The sequence below is a fragment of the Cetorhinus maximus genome, chromosome 5 (assembly GCF_964194155.1).
Source record: "Cetorhinus maximus chromosome 5, sCetMax3.hap1.1, whole genome shotgun sequence".
Lineage (NCBI taxonomy): Eukaryota > Metazoa > Chordata > Chondrichthyes > Lamniformes > Cetorhinidae > Cetorhinus > Cetorhinus maximus.
Window position 1 is genome coordinate 61,831,934 of NC_135883.1, and position 17,371 is coordinate 61,849,304.

Here is a 17,371-nt window from a genome sequence, read left to right on the forward strand (position 1 = left end):
TAAATTGAATCACTGTACTTTGATCATTGTTTTTGCCCATTTCATATTGATTGTCACTGTCCAGCTATCATTCTTCACAGCCAATAAAATGCAGTTTTTTAAAAATAAGAACTGTAGAATTTGAATAAAATAGCCCAGATTCTAAGAGCCTTGTCTCACTGCCAGAAATCCAGTGAGATGCGACTTCTACTTGCATAAACTCGCCTAAACCCCAAGGATGATAGGGGCACGCGCCTGCACCATTAACAACATTACTGGATCACCTGGCCTCTGTTGGATATTGGAAGGTTAGAGTAGCACTTTGCCCTTCAGTTGGGGTGACAACGCAGATTGATCTGGCCTAACTTTTTAAAGTGCATATGGTATGGTCAGCCCACATGTGAGTCATCCCAGCCAAGCCTGTCCTGTCGTGATATCCAGATGTCCTGTTCCAGGAGAGGTCACAAGTTATTAATGAGGCATGGAAACCCTGGTCAAATATGTTCTTATGTCTAGAAAGCTGAAGTGAATTGTATACCCTTGTGAACACCTTGATCAACTAAGCAGGCAGGGCAGACATCAAAGCTGAGACCTCTGTGTCCTCACTTATCACCCCACCAGCCTCCGCATTCAAAGGATCATGATCCGCCATTTCCGCCAACTCCAGCATGCTGCCACCACCAAACACATCTTCCCTTCATCCCCCCGGCGGCATTCCGCAGGGATCGTTCCCTGCGGGACACCCTGGTCCACTCCTCCATCACCCCCTACACCTCAACCCCCTCCCACGGCTCCTTCCCATGCAACCGCAGAAGGTGCAACACCTGCCCCTTTACTTCCCCCCTCCTCACCATCCAAGGGCCCAAACACTCTTTTCAAATGAAGCAGAATTTCACTTGCACTTCCCTCAATTTAGTCTACTGCTTTCGCTGCTCCCAATGCGGTTTCCTCTACATTGGAGGGACCAAACGCAGACTGGGTGACCGCTTTGCGGAACTTCAGTCTGTCCGCAAGCATGACCCAGACCTCCCTGTTGTTTGCCATTTCAACACACCACCCTTGGCCTGCTGCAATGTTCCAGTGAAGCTCAACGCAAACTGGAGGAACAGCACCTCATCTTCTGACTAGGCACTTTACAGCCTTCTGGACTGAATATTAAGTTCAACAACTTTAGATCATGAACTCTCTCCTCCATCCCCACCCCCTTTCCAATCCCTCGTTTTTCCAATAATTTACATATATTTTTCTTTTCCCACCTATTTCCATTATTTTTAAATGTATTTCCATGCATTGTTTTATCTCTACCTTTTAGCCTATTTCGATCCCTTCCCCCCACTAGGGCTATCTGTACCTTGCTCGTCCTGCTTTCTACCCTTAATGTCACCTATTAGCACATTTCTTAGCTAGTATCACCACTGTCAATACCTCTTTGTCCTTTTGTCTATGACATCTTTTGGCAATCTCCACCTATCACTGGCCCTCTATCCAGCTCTACCTGTTCCCCCCCCCCCCACTTAAACCAGCTTATATTTCACCTCTCTTCTATTTTTCCTTAGTTCTGTTGAAGAGTCATACGGACTCGAAACGTTAACTGTGTTCCTCTCCGCAGATGCTGTCAGACCTGCTGAGTTTTTCCAGGTATTTTTATTTTTATTTTTGTTTTGGATTTCCAGCATCCGCAGTTTTTTGCTTTTACCTCTGTGGCCTGCTGGTTTGGGATTATACGATGGAGCTCATTTACCCATGAAAACTTTGGGGAAGTGTACTGCCCATAATGTAAGAAGCTTGAGGACTCTAGGAACCAAGTATAATTTTAATCTATTCATTACACAAAAGTGAAGAAATAAAACTATTGACATGGGGTCATTTTAACTTAACTCACCAGGTTAGAACGGTTTTACACCTCATCCAGTATTACGCTATAACGACTTCAATGGCACCTTAATTTAGGGGCGGGGGGGTGTAAAACGAACACTGTACCCGATCCCATCAGTATCCTGGTGGGATAAGTTAACAGTGTGTGGGGTAATGAAAATCAATTTATCAGTGTGTGGGGTAATTACAACCAACTTACAACAAATAATAACTCAACATAATTTATAGCATGGAACGATTTTACCTTTTCTGTATGAAATCGACAGACATTTGTTAATGTATAGTAATTTTATTTTGCTTGGAACAAGCATATCTCTTAGATTTTCTATGCATCAATTTTAAAAAGAACAATTGTACATCTTTATTCAACCATGTGTGCTTTCAGAATGTTTGTGTACTCATCTGTTCAGCTATTTTCCCCAAAGGTGTTTGTAAATTAGTAAATTGATTTTTTTCTTAACAGGTTTCAAACTGAAGTTAATTATGACACATTAGAAATACGGGATGGACCTGTTAATTCATCACCTTTAATCGGAGAATACCATGGTACTCAAGCACCGCAGTTTCTGATCAGCACTGGCAATTACATGTACCTTCTCTTAACGACTGACAACAGCCGTTCAAGTGTTGGTTTTCAGATTCGCTATGCAAGTAAGTTTCTTTCTTCCCTCTCGAACAGAACTGTTTGTATAAACAATGCCTTTTGCACATCCTTCAGTTCTCAGGTGAATGAAGATGCTGCATTAATATTTTGCAATTGGAAACGGTGATGTCATCGTTTGGGCTTCTGGTGCTACAGAACCTGCCCAGTTTATATTGCAATGTGGGTTCTACAACAAACAAATATGAGGGCATGGTTTACAGCTTTGTGTTCTGGCTCTGGATTGGTTTGCTGGTGGATGGGTAACCATACAGGCTGTCCTGCATCATGAGGGGATGCAATTATATTGGTGCAGTGCTAATGCTAACTTTGGAAGCATTAGGAGAACAGGCCATGCTTTTGGCCTGATTTACGCCTACAGAACATGAAATGAACATTGTATGAACAACTTTCTCTGGAAATTTCAAAATGTGTTTTTTTGTGTATTTGTACTTTGTACTCTGGACGGTTTCCTTCTGAAAATCTCAGACTTCATTTAGTTGAATCATAAGACATAAGTTGCTCTGGTAAGCTTGGGTCACCTGTCTTCACAAGGTTGACTGTGAAGTACTTCTATCTCACAAGTAGACTATTGTTCAGTATTTGCCTCATATATTTTAGCTCTTGCAGGAGTAAAGCAGCAATGGGGATAGTGACATTATCTCTTCTCTCTGATCAAGTATTGCTTTGACAGATGTCAGTCGGAACTTCCCAAACATTTTTACTCTGAATTACTGAGGAGCATACACCTCAATTCATTGGTCTGACCTTTCCCCAGTTTGACTCATTAGTATTAAACCTTACTTTGGCACACATAGACTGTCTAAACTCTTGGTAGAGCCTGGACAAATGAGAACAGCAACCTGTACTCAGTTCAATCAATCTTATACCAATAGAGCTAGGTGAGCAAATTTTGTACAAATTCAGTAAGTGAACATTTGCTGTCTTCAGTTCTTGAACAGATTTTCCTTTGAGATTATTACAGTCATTTGATTCCGATAGTGTTATGGACGTACTGCATTTTGTGCTTTGTGATAAGCCCGCATAAAAAGATTAATAGAATAATAGAGGCATTACTTAATTGTTTTTTTTCACTGTATCTCCTACTTATTTTTCACACTGTTGTTAGATAGGACTTCGATTAGTTTGCACCTTCCAAATGAAACTGTTCATTTCACCTTTGGAATCACTAGATGTGCTAAGATAAACATTGTGAATATTGTGAAAAAAGATTAATTGTTTCTTTCTTCATTATTTGCAGAGGTCCAAATGTGAAAACCTCACACTTTTGATTTAAACTTGTGAACAATTCCCTTCAAAGTTGCCTTGTTCAGAAGTTTAAACAGTGATATCATCACAACAGCAATCTTTAATTTTATGGTTTTTAAACATAATTGAGTGGACCAGATGAGTTGCCAAACGTTACTTCAAAATGTGTTGAAGACTAGTTTTAATAGAATTTTGAGAGACAAAAAGGAGAAGTGTAACCCTGTATGAGAACATCTGCTGGATATGGTGCAACAAAACAAACATCAACTATGTAAATTCCAAGCTTTAAATCTCCAAACTGTGAGGAAAAATTAATCTCACTACATTTGTTTTCATTGGCAAAAGGAAGAGGAAATATGCCCCATTTCTTTAACATATACAAATAAATGATTAACATATCGAAAGAACTTGTATTTATATAGTACAATTAATGACCACAGAAAGGTCCAATGCATTTTAAAGCTAGTGAAGTACTTTTAAAGTGTAGTCACTGTTATAATATAGGAAACACAGCCAATTGCACACAAGGTCCCACAAACAGCAATTAATGATCAGATCATCTGCTTCAGTGATAATGGTTGAGGAATAAATATTGGCCAAGACATCAGGAAAATCTCGTCAGTTTTTCATTGAAATATTGCATAGGATCCTTTATATCCATGTGATAAGGTAGACAAGATCTCAGTTTAACATCTCATCCAAAGGACAGCACCTTTAAGAGTGCAGCTGTACTTCAAAAAAAAATTCTTGGGTTTGGGCATTGCTGGTAAGGCCAGTATTTATTGCCCGTCCCCAATTGCCCTTGAGAAGTTGGCGTTGAGCTGCCTTTTTGAACTGCTGCAGTCCATGTGGCATAGGTGCATCCACAGTGCTATTAGGGAGGGAGTTTCAGGATTTTGCCCCAGTGGCAGTGAAGGAACGGTGATATAGTTCCAAATCAGGATGGTGTGTGGCTTGGAGAGGAACTTGCAGGTGGTGCTGTGCGCCCACTACCCTGTCATTCTACGTTGTAGAGGTCACGGGTTTGGAAGGTGCTTTTGAAGGAGCCTTAGTGAGTTGCTGCAATGCATGTTGTAAATGGTACACACTGCCGCCATTATGCACAGGTGGTGGAGAATGTGAATGTTAAAGTGGTGGATGGAGTGCTGATCGAGCGGGCAGTTTTATCTTGGATGGTATCGAGGTTCTTGGTGTTGTTGGAGCCGCACTCATCCAGGCAAGTGGAGAATATTCCATCACACTCCTGACTTGTGCCTTGTAGATGGTGGACCGGCTTTTGGGAGGTGAATGAAGAGGTGAGTTACTTGGCACAGAATTCCCAGCCTCACCTGCTCTTGTAGCCCAAGTATATACATGATTGACCTAGTTAAGTTTCGGCTCAATGGTAGCCACCAGGATGCTGATAATCGGGGATTCAGTGATGGTACTATGCTGAAGTACCAACCCAGATTGTGGCCGTGAGTTTTCATCCCCCGCAGTGGGGCCGTTGAGGCACTGAAATTTCCGTTTACATCAGCGGGACCAGAAGATCCTGTCAGCGTGAGGGGCTGGAAAATTCCAGCGCATGTGTTTGTCTCTGGAAAGGGGCTGTGACCATAAGCACAAGACAGATGGATACAGGTTTAACTTTAGCTAGATGTTTGTGGAAATATTACTCTCTTGCAGGTTAATAGATGTATAAAAATATTCCATGCATAAAGCCGTTGGGGTGGAGTGACTCAGCTCCTCCTCAACCCCCACCTATGGCATCTCCCCATGCCCACACAGAAGATGCAACACCTGCCCCTTCACTTCCTCTCTCCTCACCGTCCAAGGGCCCAAACACTCCTTTCAAGTGAAGCAGCATTTCACTTGCATTTCCCCTAACTTAGTCTACTGCATTCGTTGCTCCCAATGCGGTCTCCTCTACATTGGAGAGACCAAACGCAAACTGGGCGACCGCTTTGCAGAACACCTGCGGTCTGTCCGCAAGAAAGACCCAAACCTCCCTGTCGCTTGCCATTTTAACACTCCACCCTGTTCGCTTGCCCACATGTCTGTCCTTGGCTTGCTGCATTGTTCCAGTGAAGCCCAACGCAAACTGGAGGAACAGCACCTCATCTTCCGACTAGGCACTTTACAGCCTTCTGGGCTGAATATTGAATTCAACAACTTTAGATCTTAAACTCCCCCTCCCCCCATCCCCACCCCGTTTCTTCCCCCTCCCTTTTATTTTCAATAATTTATATAGATTCTTCTTTTCCCACCTATTTCCATTATTTTTAAATCTACAACTAATACTTTGTTAGTCTTTCCACCCCACCCCCACTAGAGCTGTACCTTGAGTATCCTGCCATCCATTCTTAATTAGCACTTTTCTTAGATAATATCACCACCTTCAACACCTCTTTGATCCTTTTGTCTGTGACATCTTTTGATTATCTGCTCCTATCACTGCTTGCTTATCCCTACAACCACCCCACCCTCAACTTCTCTCTCCTCCCCGCCCCCCACCTTAGACCAGCTTATATTTCACCTCTCTCCTAAGTATACTTCAGTTCTGCCGAAGGGTCATGAGGACTCGAAACGTCAACTGTTTTCTTCTCCACCGATGCTGCCAGACCTGCTGAGTTTTTCCAGGTAATTCTGTATTTGTTTTGGATTTCCAGCATCCGCAGTAGCTTTTAGCTTTTTGTTTTTATCCTTCAAAAAGAAACTGGATTGATATCATGTTGGTAACTGTATTGGCTGTCATAGAAATCAAGATAGATAAGGAGCTTAGGGGCTTCTTTGTTACTAAGACTGAGATTGTCCCTTCAGCTGTGTGCCAGCCCTGGACCCGATCTTGTGCCCTTCTTGAGCTTTAATTTTATTTGCCCTCATGGCCTCTCTGAGTTCATCTTGTCCATGTAATTCACCACCCACTCCCAGATCTGTAGATGAATCAAATGTTTTTGTTTTGTTCTGGCTTTCTGCTGCCCGAGCAGCTGTCTGGAAAGAATATCATGCATATATATGATCCATGTAGCACTGTGGAATTGGACAGGGAGGAATTCTACTGAAATATTGCCAATAATATCAGCTTAACTCCATTTTCTGATCAGACCAGGGAAGAAGTTGAAAATTCCACATGAACCAGGTGGGAGTTCCATTGTAAAAGGTAAATATGGGAAAAATTACCATCTAAGAAGTGACACTAAATATCCAGAAAGCACAATGTGCCTTCAGCTGCTTAGGCCCTAAGATTCCCTTGCTAACCCTCTCTGACACGCTACCTTGCTTGCTTTCTTTAAGACACTTGTGAAAACTTACCGCTTATGTGTCTCCGTGTCTAAGTTTGCTTTATTATGCTCCTTTGAAATGCCTTGGTACATATATTTTATGTTAAAGGCAATACATTAATATAAGCTGTTGTTGACATTGTGTGACAGCAGTCTCAGCTGCCACTGCAGCAATCAAATGTTGCATGGTTGCTGCTTCTGCTGCAATGGAAGATGTAACATTGGCCATCAGTCACTGACCACAGTTGTGTCCACAAGTGTGTCAGCAGAGTTGGCCACCACTTCCATGCTGGAAAGAATGGATTCTCAGCTTTGCAAAAACCCTGTGCCAAGTTGGCGCTGGACTGCCCCATGCTCCTCAAGATTAACCACATTTTTCTTTTGGCAGGCTTCCCACTGCACCAAGAATTTTGCTCTGCACTTAAGTCCTCTGCAGCAATCTCGCCATCTGTGCTATCCTTGCCCCTCTCCTAACTGTACTGCACATATGCACCGTTTTCACTATGTGCTGACACTGCCTCAAATCTGTCCTCTAAGATACACACAGTCTACCTCAGTTGTTGATTGCTAGGGTGAAAACAAGTGATGGTGCTGTGTCTTCATGATCCCTCTGCTTACTGTTCCACTACTGCCTGGTCAGGTTGCTCCATTTGGGTATCTGAAAGAAAAAAGGCACAAAGGTAAGATAGTGGTGTGGGAAATGGTGGGGGGAGGGGTCTGTGAGGTGCATTCTTACACAATCTACAGCTTTTAAATGTGAAGACTTTGTGGGATGGGTGCAGGGGGGAAATGGGATGTGAGGAGGATGAGGCATCAGCATATGGTCACCTTAAATGTTTTCAGTCCCATCGCTGGCCATGGCCTCTGCAATGGCTTACTCAAAAATGGTCAGCACTGACTGCCTCCAATTAGCTCCTGCTGACTCTGCTTGTGCACTACTTTGTCCTGGAAGTGAGAGCGAAAGGTGTCAGTGAGTGTTATGTAATCTATTTGGGTGATGTGGCTGTCATGATTGAATAGCTGGTAATGTGTGTGAGCTGAGATGTGCATGTGACACTAGCAGCAGTGCTATGTGTGTGAGGTTGAGGTTGAAACATATGAATATTAATTATGAGTCCTGATGGGCAGAGGGATTTTTGGTAGGTGAGTGAGGGAAGTGTGATAAATTGAGCAGGAGCTGAGGCTAGTGGTGCAATTGGTGGGATATGGCATTTGAAGATGCATTCACTGACCTTGACTACTCATGTGAGATAATTGAACTTCTTCTGGCACTGCATCCAGGCCATTAGGGCTTGAATCCTAGCATTGACCTCCATGTTTATCTGCTCCCATTGCCTTTTGATAATATAACTGGTGGGTCTTCCTCCGCCTGCAGATACAGAGTATTCATCTTCTCCAGCTCATCCACAAAGACCTCCAGTGCAGTGTTTGAAAACCTTGCAGCTTGCTGTTTCTCATGTTGTTCCCATTCTTCACAGTTTTCCAGGTCAGATTCACTTTCTGCACAACCTCCAGCACCTGCCACAGTCACAATGCAACTGCCCCTTGAACCAGTGCAAAGTAGCATTAAGTGGTGCTGGGAAGTTACAATCTTGGAACTCTTGAAGATGCATGCAGCCAATAAACACAGCAATACATGCTGGCTGCATGCAGAAAGTATTGGAATAAGCAGGTCGCACGAAGTGTGCGGATTATTCATGCATCATATTGCATATTTTCAATTCTCTGGTTTGAAGGAGAGATAGTATGAATACCAACAGAGAAGACATGAAATGTCTTTTTAAAAGTTGTTTTCAAAAATAACAATTTGGGAAATTCATAATATCTCAGAATGGTTACTACACAGAAGCAGGCCCTTCAGCCCCTCCTGCCCATGCCGGCTCTCTGCAAGAGGAACTCAGCTAGTCCTACTTCCCCACCCTTTTCCCAAAGCTCTGCAATTATTTTCTCCTCAGGTACTTATCCAGTTCCCTTCTTAAACCACAATTCAATCTGCCTCCACTACATTGTCAGACAGTGCATTCCTGTTGGTAACCACTCATTGCGAGGCACGTTTTTCCTCATGTCTCCATTGGTTCTCTTTCCATTCACCTTAGATTGGTGTTGTCCAGTTTTTGATGCTTCCACCAGTGGGGACAGTTTCGCCCTATCTGCTCTGTCCAGACCCCTCATGATTTTGAACACCTCTACCAAATCTGCTTTCAACGTTCTCTTCTCTAAGGAGAACAGCCCCAGCTTCTCCAAAATCTCCAGGTAACTGAAGTCCCTCATCCCTGGAACCATTCTCTTAAATATTTTCTCTGAAATCTTCACATCCCTCCTGAAGTGCAATGCCCAGAATTGTACACAATATTCAAGTTGAGGCTGAACCAGTATTCTTTAAAGGTTCATTTTAACTTCCTTGATTTTCTACTCTATGCCTCCATTTATGAAGCCCAGGATCCCGTATGCCTTTTTAACCACATTCTCAACTTGCCCTGCCATCTTCGACAATTTGTGCACTTATACCCCAAGGTCTCTCTATTCCTGCATACCCTTTAGAATTGTGCCCTTTATTTTATATTGCCTCTCCTTATTCTTCCTACCAATATATATGACTTCACACTACCTGCATTAAATTTCATCTGCCATGTGTTTGCCCATTCCACCAGCTTGTTTATGTCCTCTTGAAGTCTATCATTATCCTCATGACAGTTTATAATACATCTGAATTTTGTGTCATTTGCAAATTTTGAAGTTGTGTCCTGTAAACCCAGTCTAGAACATTGATAGATATCAAGAAAGTAGTGGGCCTAGTCCAAATCCCTGGAGAACTCTTCCTCCTGTCTGAAAAACAACTATTCTCTATTTCCTGTCACTCACCCAACTTTGTATCCATCCTGCCACTCTCCTTTTATCCCATGGGCTTCAACTGACCTGGCAAGCCTATTGTGTGGCAATTTATCAAACCCCTTCTGGAAGTCTGTGTACACTACATCAAACACATTATTCTTATCAATCATCTCTCTCTTACTTTATCAAAAAAATTGTTCCTCCTATTATTCTTCCAACTAGCATGTGTCCCAGATATTTGGGAATCTGGCAGAGTTGATAGCTCTGCAATTAATCTCTGTCCTATATTTAGGAGCAGGAAGGGAGAAGTTTCCACATTCATGGTGGGATTTGAGAAGGGTGTGGAAGCACTTTTGTGTTGGTGGTCAGGTGTTTATCCACTTTCACCTGTAGGTGAAGCTGTTGGCTGGTGCAGGCATGATGGGCCAAGTAACCTCTTTCTGTACCAAAAGCTTTTTATGATTCTAGGTGCTTAAGTATTCAACCTTTCAGTTCAGAGGAGACAGTGCTACCAGAGTGCTACTGAACAAAAATACGATGGGCCGGATTTTCATGGAATTGGAAGCACTTGGGAGCCATTTAAAAATGGTGGGTGGAACCCAATTCTAGGATTCCTGCCCCCGTTCCCAGCACCTCCAATTTTCACCGGCATGGGATGAGGGTGTGAGTAATGATTCTGCACCATGCACTCCCAAACTGACTGGTTCCGTATTGCAGGGGTAGGCTTCTCCTAGCCCCCTGGATGTTTTATGGAGTTGGGCAGCTGCTCCATGACTCGTGGCTCATGATCCCACAGAAGAGTTGTGAAGGATAGCCTGGATTCAGGAACTTTTTGAAAGACAACTTCCAAAGGTCTTACCCATGCCCCCCATGCCCACTTCATGCCAACTCATGCCCCCACCCACCCCCAATAGCCCCTCATACCCTTTGATGCCAATGCACAGCCCTTCTATGTCTATTCATCCAGTATATACCAAACACAGAACCAATGAAACCTATAGTAATAACGGCATGTGTGAAACCGCTCAGAAAAAAAAATCATAATTTTTTGAGAAAGAAAATCTGGTGTCTCTACAACCATATAAAATTCGCAATCAGACAGACCATTAAAGTATCATTAACAGAAGCTTTTAGCACTTGAAACCTCTTAGCTTTGTGCAAATAAACATTGAGGCATTGACAAAAGAGATCCCAGAAAAAAACTCCGTATAACCCCATAGAGATGTCAGTTAAGCAAAGTTAACACTTTGCACATGTTTAAACAAACTCACTCACAATCCTTTCATAAGAATCTGGGTCCTCAGTCAAGCAAACATAATTTGGCCCAATGTACTGCACAGGGGTAATAAAAGGAAGAGAGCAGCACATATACACTTAAGATATCTCATAATGCCATTTAATTTATCACATGTTCCTTTTGTGAACATGGATGTCAGGGGTAAGGGATTAATATTTTCACATTGTGCTCCCAAGTCACTTTGACGAAGGGTGGATAGAGAACTCAGAAAAATGGAATGGGTGGCAAAAAGTTTGGGAGAAACTCAGGCTTTCTAGGCGCATTTTAGATTTGATTTTTCTTCAAATAAAAAGATTACATTAGCTTTGCTTTTAATTGAGGTTAGCCTGTTCCTAAACTGACATTCCTGGTTACATCATTTGAATATTGTGAACAGAACAATTTTCACCACAAATTTGTGTCATCTGTAACTATTCTGAGTTAAACTGATCTAAGTTGCAGCACAATATTTGAAATAATCAAATTAAGTTTATGTATATTTACCACAACCATGTAGTAGGTTATTCTTCGAGTGAAGTGTCCCATAGTGACAATTTGCACAGCTAACAGTTGCTCGGCAGTGTCAAAGCTTGTTATTTTGGGGTCACTTCATGTTTTATGTACCTGTTTAAATGAGCAAGTAGCAGCTTGCGGTGTGCTAGCCTGACTCAAATAGTTGTGGGTTCAAGCCCCACTCCAGGACCTGAGCACACAGCTTAAGTGTAGTACTGAGGGGGTGCTATATTGTTGGAGGTGCCAGCTGCCTGCTAAAATGGATGTGAAAGATTTGATGGTGCTCAGAAAAGCTAGGGACCCCCACTTTTCATTGTGAATGGGGCTGGACAAGACAAAAAATTGGAGGAAAAGCAAATTATTGCTGACTTTCTGCCAAAGACTTGAGCCTTGCAATTTTCAAACCAATTTCCATTTAGATGTTCAGCAAAAACATTTTTAACCTAATGCACATATTTAAGTGTATATTAAATGAAAATCAAGGATCGCGAGCTTGTGAATTTCTGTGTTTCTTGCAAGTGAGGAAGTGTCTGCTCAGGAATTTACCCCTTAATCTTTTGCTTTCACTTCATCTGCTTTTACTTACTGTACCCTTCCACAAACATTCTCTCCGTACACCACTGACGAGTAGTGTGTACAATCTACAAGATGCACTGCAGAAACTCACCAGTGCTCCTTAAGCAGCACCTTCCAAACCTACGACTGCTACCACCTAGAAGGACAAGGGCAGCAGACACATGGGAACACCACCACTTGGAAGTTCCCCACTCAGCATCCTGCCTTGGAAATATATCTCCATTCCTTCCCTGTCGCTGGGTCAAAATCCTGGAACCCCCTCCCTAACAGCACTGTGGGTGTACCTACACAATTGGACTGCAGCAGTTCAAGAAAGCAGCTCACTACCACTTTCTCAAGGGCAATTATGGATGAGCAATAAATGCTGGTCTAGCCAGCTGTGCCCACATACTGTAAAAATGAATTTTAAGAAAACGTTACTAGATTATTAATTGTAAATGCATTGATATTTTAAATGATAAAATATAGCAGCAGTATTGGACTTGCATGCACAAATATTTGAGATTTTGCATGTACTCTGGAAACAATTGAATTGATTAATGTTCCCAACCTTCCTCATATATATGACATGTTAGAGGCACCACCAATAAGCACATTATTACTATTCGGTCACATCACGCAGCCATATATTATTTAACATGGTCACATTTTGAACTATTTTTTTCTTGGACTTGGCTAAATTTGAAATATATTTGTAATTCCCTGATTTAATATTGCTTTGATTTTTTTTCCTCTGGTGAGCCTCTTGTCACGGAGGCTCATTGCTCATCTCATCCTGTGTGTTTCTGTGCACGGAGGTGGGCTTGATCTCGTTATACCAGAGTGGAAGAACAAATTGCCAGAATTACGTGATGGTTTCTGGGGAAGTGGGTGTTATCGGGTTGAATGATATGATTAAAATTTGACAACTTTACAGCAAATACTCCTGGAAGTTGCAGTGATTTATTTACTTTGACATGGATCGAGTTGTTGAAATGGGGAGAATAAAAGGTAACACAGTTAACTAACTTTTCTCCACACATGCTGTCAGACCTGCTACGTTTTTCCAGGTATTTTTGTTTTTGTTCTAGATTTCCAGCATCCGCAGTATTTTGCTTTTATATTAGAATAAAAGGGATTGGTGACTCATGCTGTCAGCAGCAGAGTTCAAATCTCTGAGAAAAAGGCTTCTGCTCTAATCTCTGCATTTAAGACCAGACCATCACTTGTATCCATTATAGGAAAGCGACAGTTTCTGTAATTTGTGCAAACTGTTCAGCACAAACTCCAACTTCAAATGAGTTTTCCAGCTTCACACTCCCGCAGTCTAGCCTGTCATGTGGCTACCCTCTTAGGGTGAGCTGTCTCCCCGTTCTGCTTTTTATTATTGGAATGTGGAGGGTCGGAAAACGTTTCTTAGTCCTAACAGGTTTCAGAGTTCCGACCTGAGAATTACAGAAATGGAGATCACACTTAACAGCTTCGGTTAACAATGAAAAATCTTTACTACTCTTTTGCAATGCAGTACATTCAATATACTTGTTAGTCAAGCAATGGAACACAGAGAAATATGGAGTTACAAGAGCTTATATCGCCCATGAATGATCAGTTCCACATTGATTGTAGTCTTAAGCTGTTCACCAGATTAGCTTGCTCTCTATTGACTGCAGTACCGAAATTAAAAAGTTAACTCTGAGTCGGATTGCCACTCCGCTCTTACTTTCTTAGGAAAATTTTTTTTGATCCCATCTGACCCTACCTTCCAACTCAGGGCTAGCGAGATCAGAGTAGTGCAGCGTGTCCCCGAGGCCCACCATCGATGGGAGCTCAGTCGGAAGTAAGGAGGTCACGTCTCCTTTTTTACAGCACTGGCTGCCATAAACCAGCTAATTTAAAGGTCCAGCCAGTTTTAAAGGTCCTTGACAGGCCAAGGAGACGGTAACATGGGGCCTTGAAGGGGTGGTCGGGTGTAGGTATAAGGTAAATGGGAAGGATTTGGGGGTGGGGCAGATTTTGGGGTGGGGCTCAGGTTGGGTTGTGGCTCAGGTAAGGGTTGGATCAGGGCATGGGGGTGGGGCAGGTTGGGCTTCCATGATTGGGGGTTGCAGGTCGTTCAGCGTGGGCTTTAAGTGGGGGCCTGGCCTAGTCAGGTCGGGTTTCGGGGGTGCATGGCAATGAAAGTCAGGAGTCGACCCGGGGGGGTGGAGGAAGTCCTGATGGGCAGGGCGGTTATCCCGTGGGAGCGAATCCTGTGGGGGGTGAGTCCCATTGGGGTGGGGAGTCCCCACAGCAAGGCTTGTTGTGGAGTGGATGGAGTCCCATGGGAGCGGGGAGTTCCCTGGGGGTTTGGAGCTGTTCCTTGGGAACAGTCAGGGTCTGTACAATTGTTACCCAGTGGTTTTATTTCTTCTAACTTTTCTCGGTAACTATTGATGTAACACAGCCAGAACTATCTGAGATTTGCAATTTAAGTCACATTTTTGGATGGTTCCTGTTGTATCATGGGTACTTTAGATGTCTCAGTGATGAGATCTTGAGACTTGTATATTTAAACATGAACCTTTTATTGTTAATCTTTAACTATTTACAGATCCCAGGTATTGTTATGCATGGTGCTGTTGCTATGCAGGTAGGCTGCTTCCTGAGTGTTCTCTCTAGACCGTTTTCTCAGTCCATTACCATGTGCTTCTATACGCCATACTTTGGGTGGTGCTATTCTCCAGTCCCACATTAAACCTTGCTCTGTCGAGCACCTTTACATTACAATGGCATGCAGGCACATACTACAACTTCCCCATTTCTTCAAAGAAAATGTTCCTTCCAATGGAGTAAAGGCGATCTTTACTTGCTAGCCCTTCGCCCCCACCACAAGCCTCTCAATTTACAAATTCAGACAGTCTTGAGCCTTGACAGCTCTTCCACATCTTGGGTTATCAAATTTGGAGGAATGATAGTAGTACTCTGTGTTTCTGGTACTTGGCTATCTCCACTTGATTTGCTTTTTGCACTCCTTTGAGTTGCGGTTCTCTTTACTATCAACTCGTCTGCTTTATTCGGACATTGTCGGTTTGCCCTGTTCCTCCCGAGGGGAATGTGCACTCTGTTCATTCCTAGAGTGGACATGAATTTTCTTTTTCTGTGGTGTCTGCCATGTTCTTGCTGGACTTGGACTTTTTGTAAACAGAATCTTCATTTCTACTTGTTTCACAATTTTAGCCAAACATGTGTTTTCTGTTTTATTTTCAGATCATTTTGCAAGCTTATGAATCCTTTCATTCAGCTCAGCTTTTTCTCCTTCTAGTGCCTTGTGCTTCAGTGTTGGATTTAAATTTCCGATCTTATTTCTATCTTTTCTGTTGCAGACAGAAAAAGAATTTTGTCCTTGCCGTTCATTTTGAATTCAAGTTGGCCAGGTCTGTTTCTGGCGAAGTCTTAACTTGTTTTAGTTCGTAATTGTGCAATTGATGGCTTCATTTTCCACTCACAGTTTGTTCTTAGTCTGTTTCTTGTAGCTTTTGGTTTCCTCCTGAAATATTGAACATTGCTGAGCCTTCTCTGCCAACCGGTTCTTCAGCTTGTTCAGTGATGTTAAATTCATCATGTTTCTCTTTGGAATGATCCAAAGGAATAAATTTTGACCTGAGGGACTCTTGTAGCGTGTGAAGGTCTATCAACAGGTTTTTCTTTTCTTTGCCTAGCTCGCTTGTTTCATCTTGAGTTTTCCTATAATTCAGCAGAGTCTCTTCAAGAATATCGTGCTGTGCTTCTGTTCTGCTGTTGAAGACTGCATTAAGTCTGCATTTCTTCATGTTGCTGAATGGTCACGCACTCCTTTTGCATTTGCTCTTGAAGGATAAGCAACTGTTCTTTCAACTGTTTATTTTCTTGTTGACCTGTTATCAACTGTCTCTGGGTGTCAGTGCATCGTTGACTCAGCTTCAATCCTGTGATTCAAATCTTCCAGTTCAGCTCTGATGTGAACATTTTCCTATGGAACAGCTTCATTTACTTTTTGCATGTTTTGCTTCTTTTGAGTTACCTCAGATAGCTTTCCTTCATTCACAGCCATCTGCACACTGCCGTCTGCTGTAGCAGTTTGGGTGCTTTGTCAGCATTTTCAAGAAACACTATTTTTGAGCCTTTCGGCTGCTTCTCAGCCATTTCTTTCTTCTGCACTAAATTCTTTGTCTTGTGCATTTCATTGAACTGGCATGATGGTCAATCATCTTATGGTTTACTTGAATATTGTCTCCCTCACTCTGCAGCCTTCTGTCTCCTTTGCTGTGGGGTTTTTTGGCTCCCTCGCTCTGGAGTACTTTGTTACCCTCCCTCTGGGGTCTCTTGTTGCCTTTGGCACTTTATTGGGAGTTGCCCTTTCTGGGGTCTCTTGTTGCCCTCAGCACTTTCTTGGAAGTTGCCCTCTCACTGGGTCTCTTGTTGCTCTTGGTGCTTTATCAGAAGTGGCCCTCTGTCTGGGTCATTTGTTGCCCTCTCCTTATCCAAAATGTGTCTGGCTCTTCTAATTTTCTGCCCATGATCATTGCCGCTTCTTGTAGTTACAGCTTTAAATGCCATTTCCCCTTTAAGACTGTCAGTGCAGTAACTTTTTTTTTCCTTTCAGGGTACCTGCACTTCTCGCTTTTCTTTATTGTGAGTTTCCCATGCTCTTTCGGGTTTTGGTGGGCTTCCCGGCGATTGTGTCTGCTTTTTGCTTTCAAATTTTTCAAATCTTGTAGAACTTCAGCAACTCTTTTCTGAGAAATTCTTTAGTTTTTTTTTAACTCTGCAGGTCCTTTGAACGTTTCAGTGGGTGTGCTTTTTTAACTTCTTTCCATTTGCTCTGCTTGCCATTTAAAAAAAAATCTTCAAAACAGCAGCATTTAAAAAAAAATACTCTGCAGCGCCTTTTCTCTTTTTTTACTGTGCCCTGCAATTTGTCCTCCACTCTGCCTGCCTTTTTCACTTTTTTGTAATACAGCTGTCTTTCAGTTTCTCTATGGATATACTGAGCTCTGGAACTGGCACCTATTCTGTAATGTAAGTATAGTTGTTTGTATTTTTGCTCACCATCTCGTGAACAAACCAGGTCCTTTGACTCTGCATCACTCAGGGTCTTGCAATTTTTGTAGTTTTTCTTACCATCTTATGATCTATCTAAGTGTCTTAACTCAG

The 17,371-nt window shown here is 42.5% G+C and overlaps 1 protein-coding gene across 1 annotated transcript in view; it reads left to right on the top strand.

Moving 5' to 3' along the window:
* The window catches only part of LOC144680673 (CUB and sushi domain-containing protein 1-like), a 2,611,816-nt gene that overhangs the window by 2,011,246 nt on the left and 583,199 nt on the right, over positions 1–17,371 (top strand). Inside the window, exon 17 of the mRNA XM_078541910.1 lies at positions 2,318–2,505. Within this exon, the coding sequence (XP_078398036.1) occupies positions 2,318–2,505 (188 nt within the window). The remainder of the gene's footprint in view (positions 1–2,317; positions 2,506–17,371) is intronic.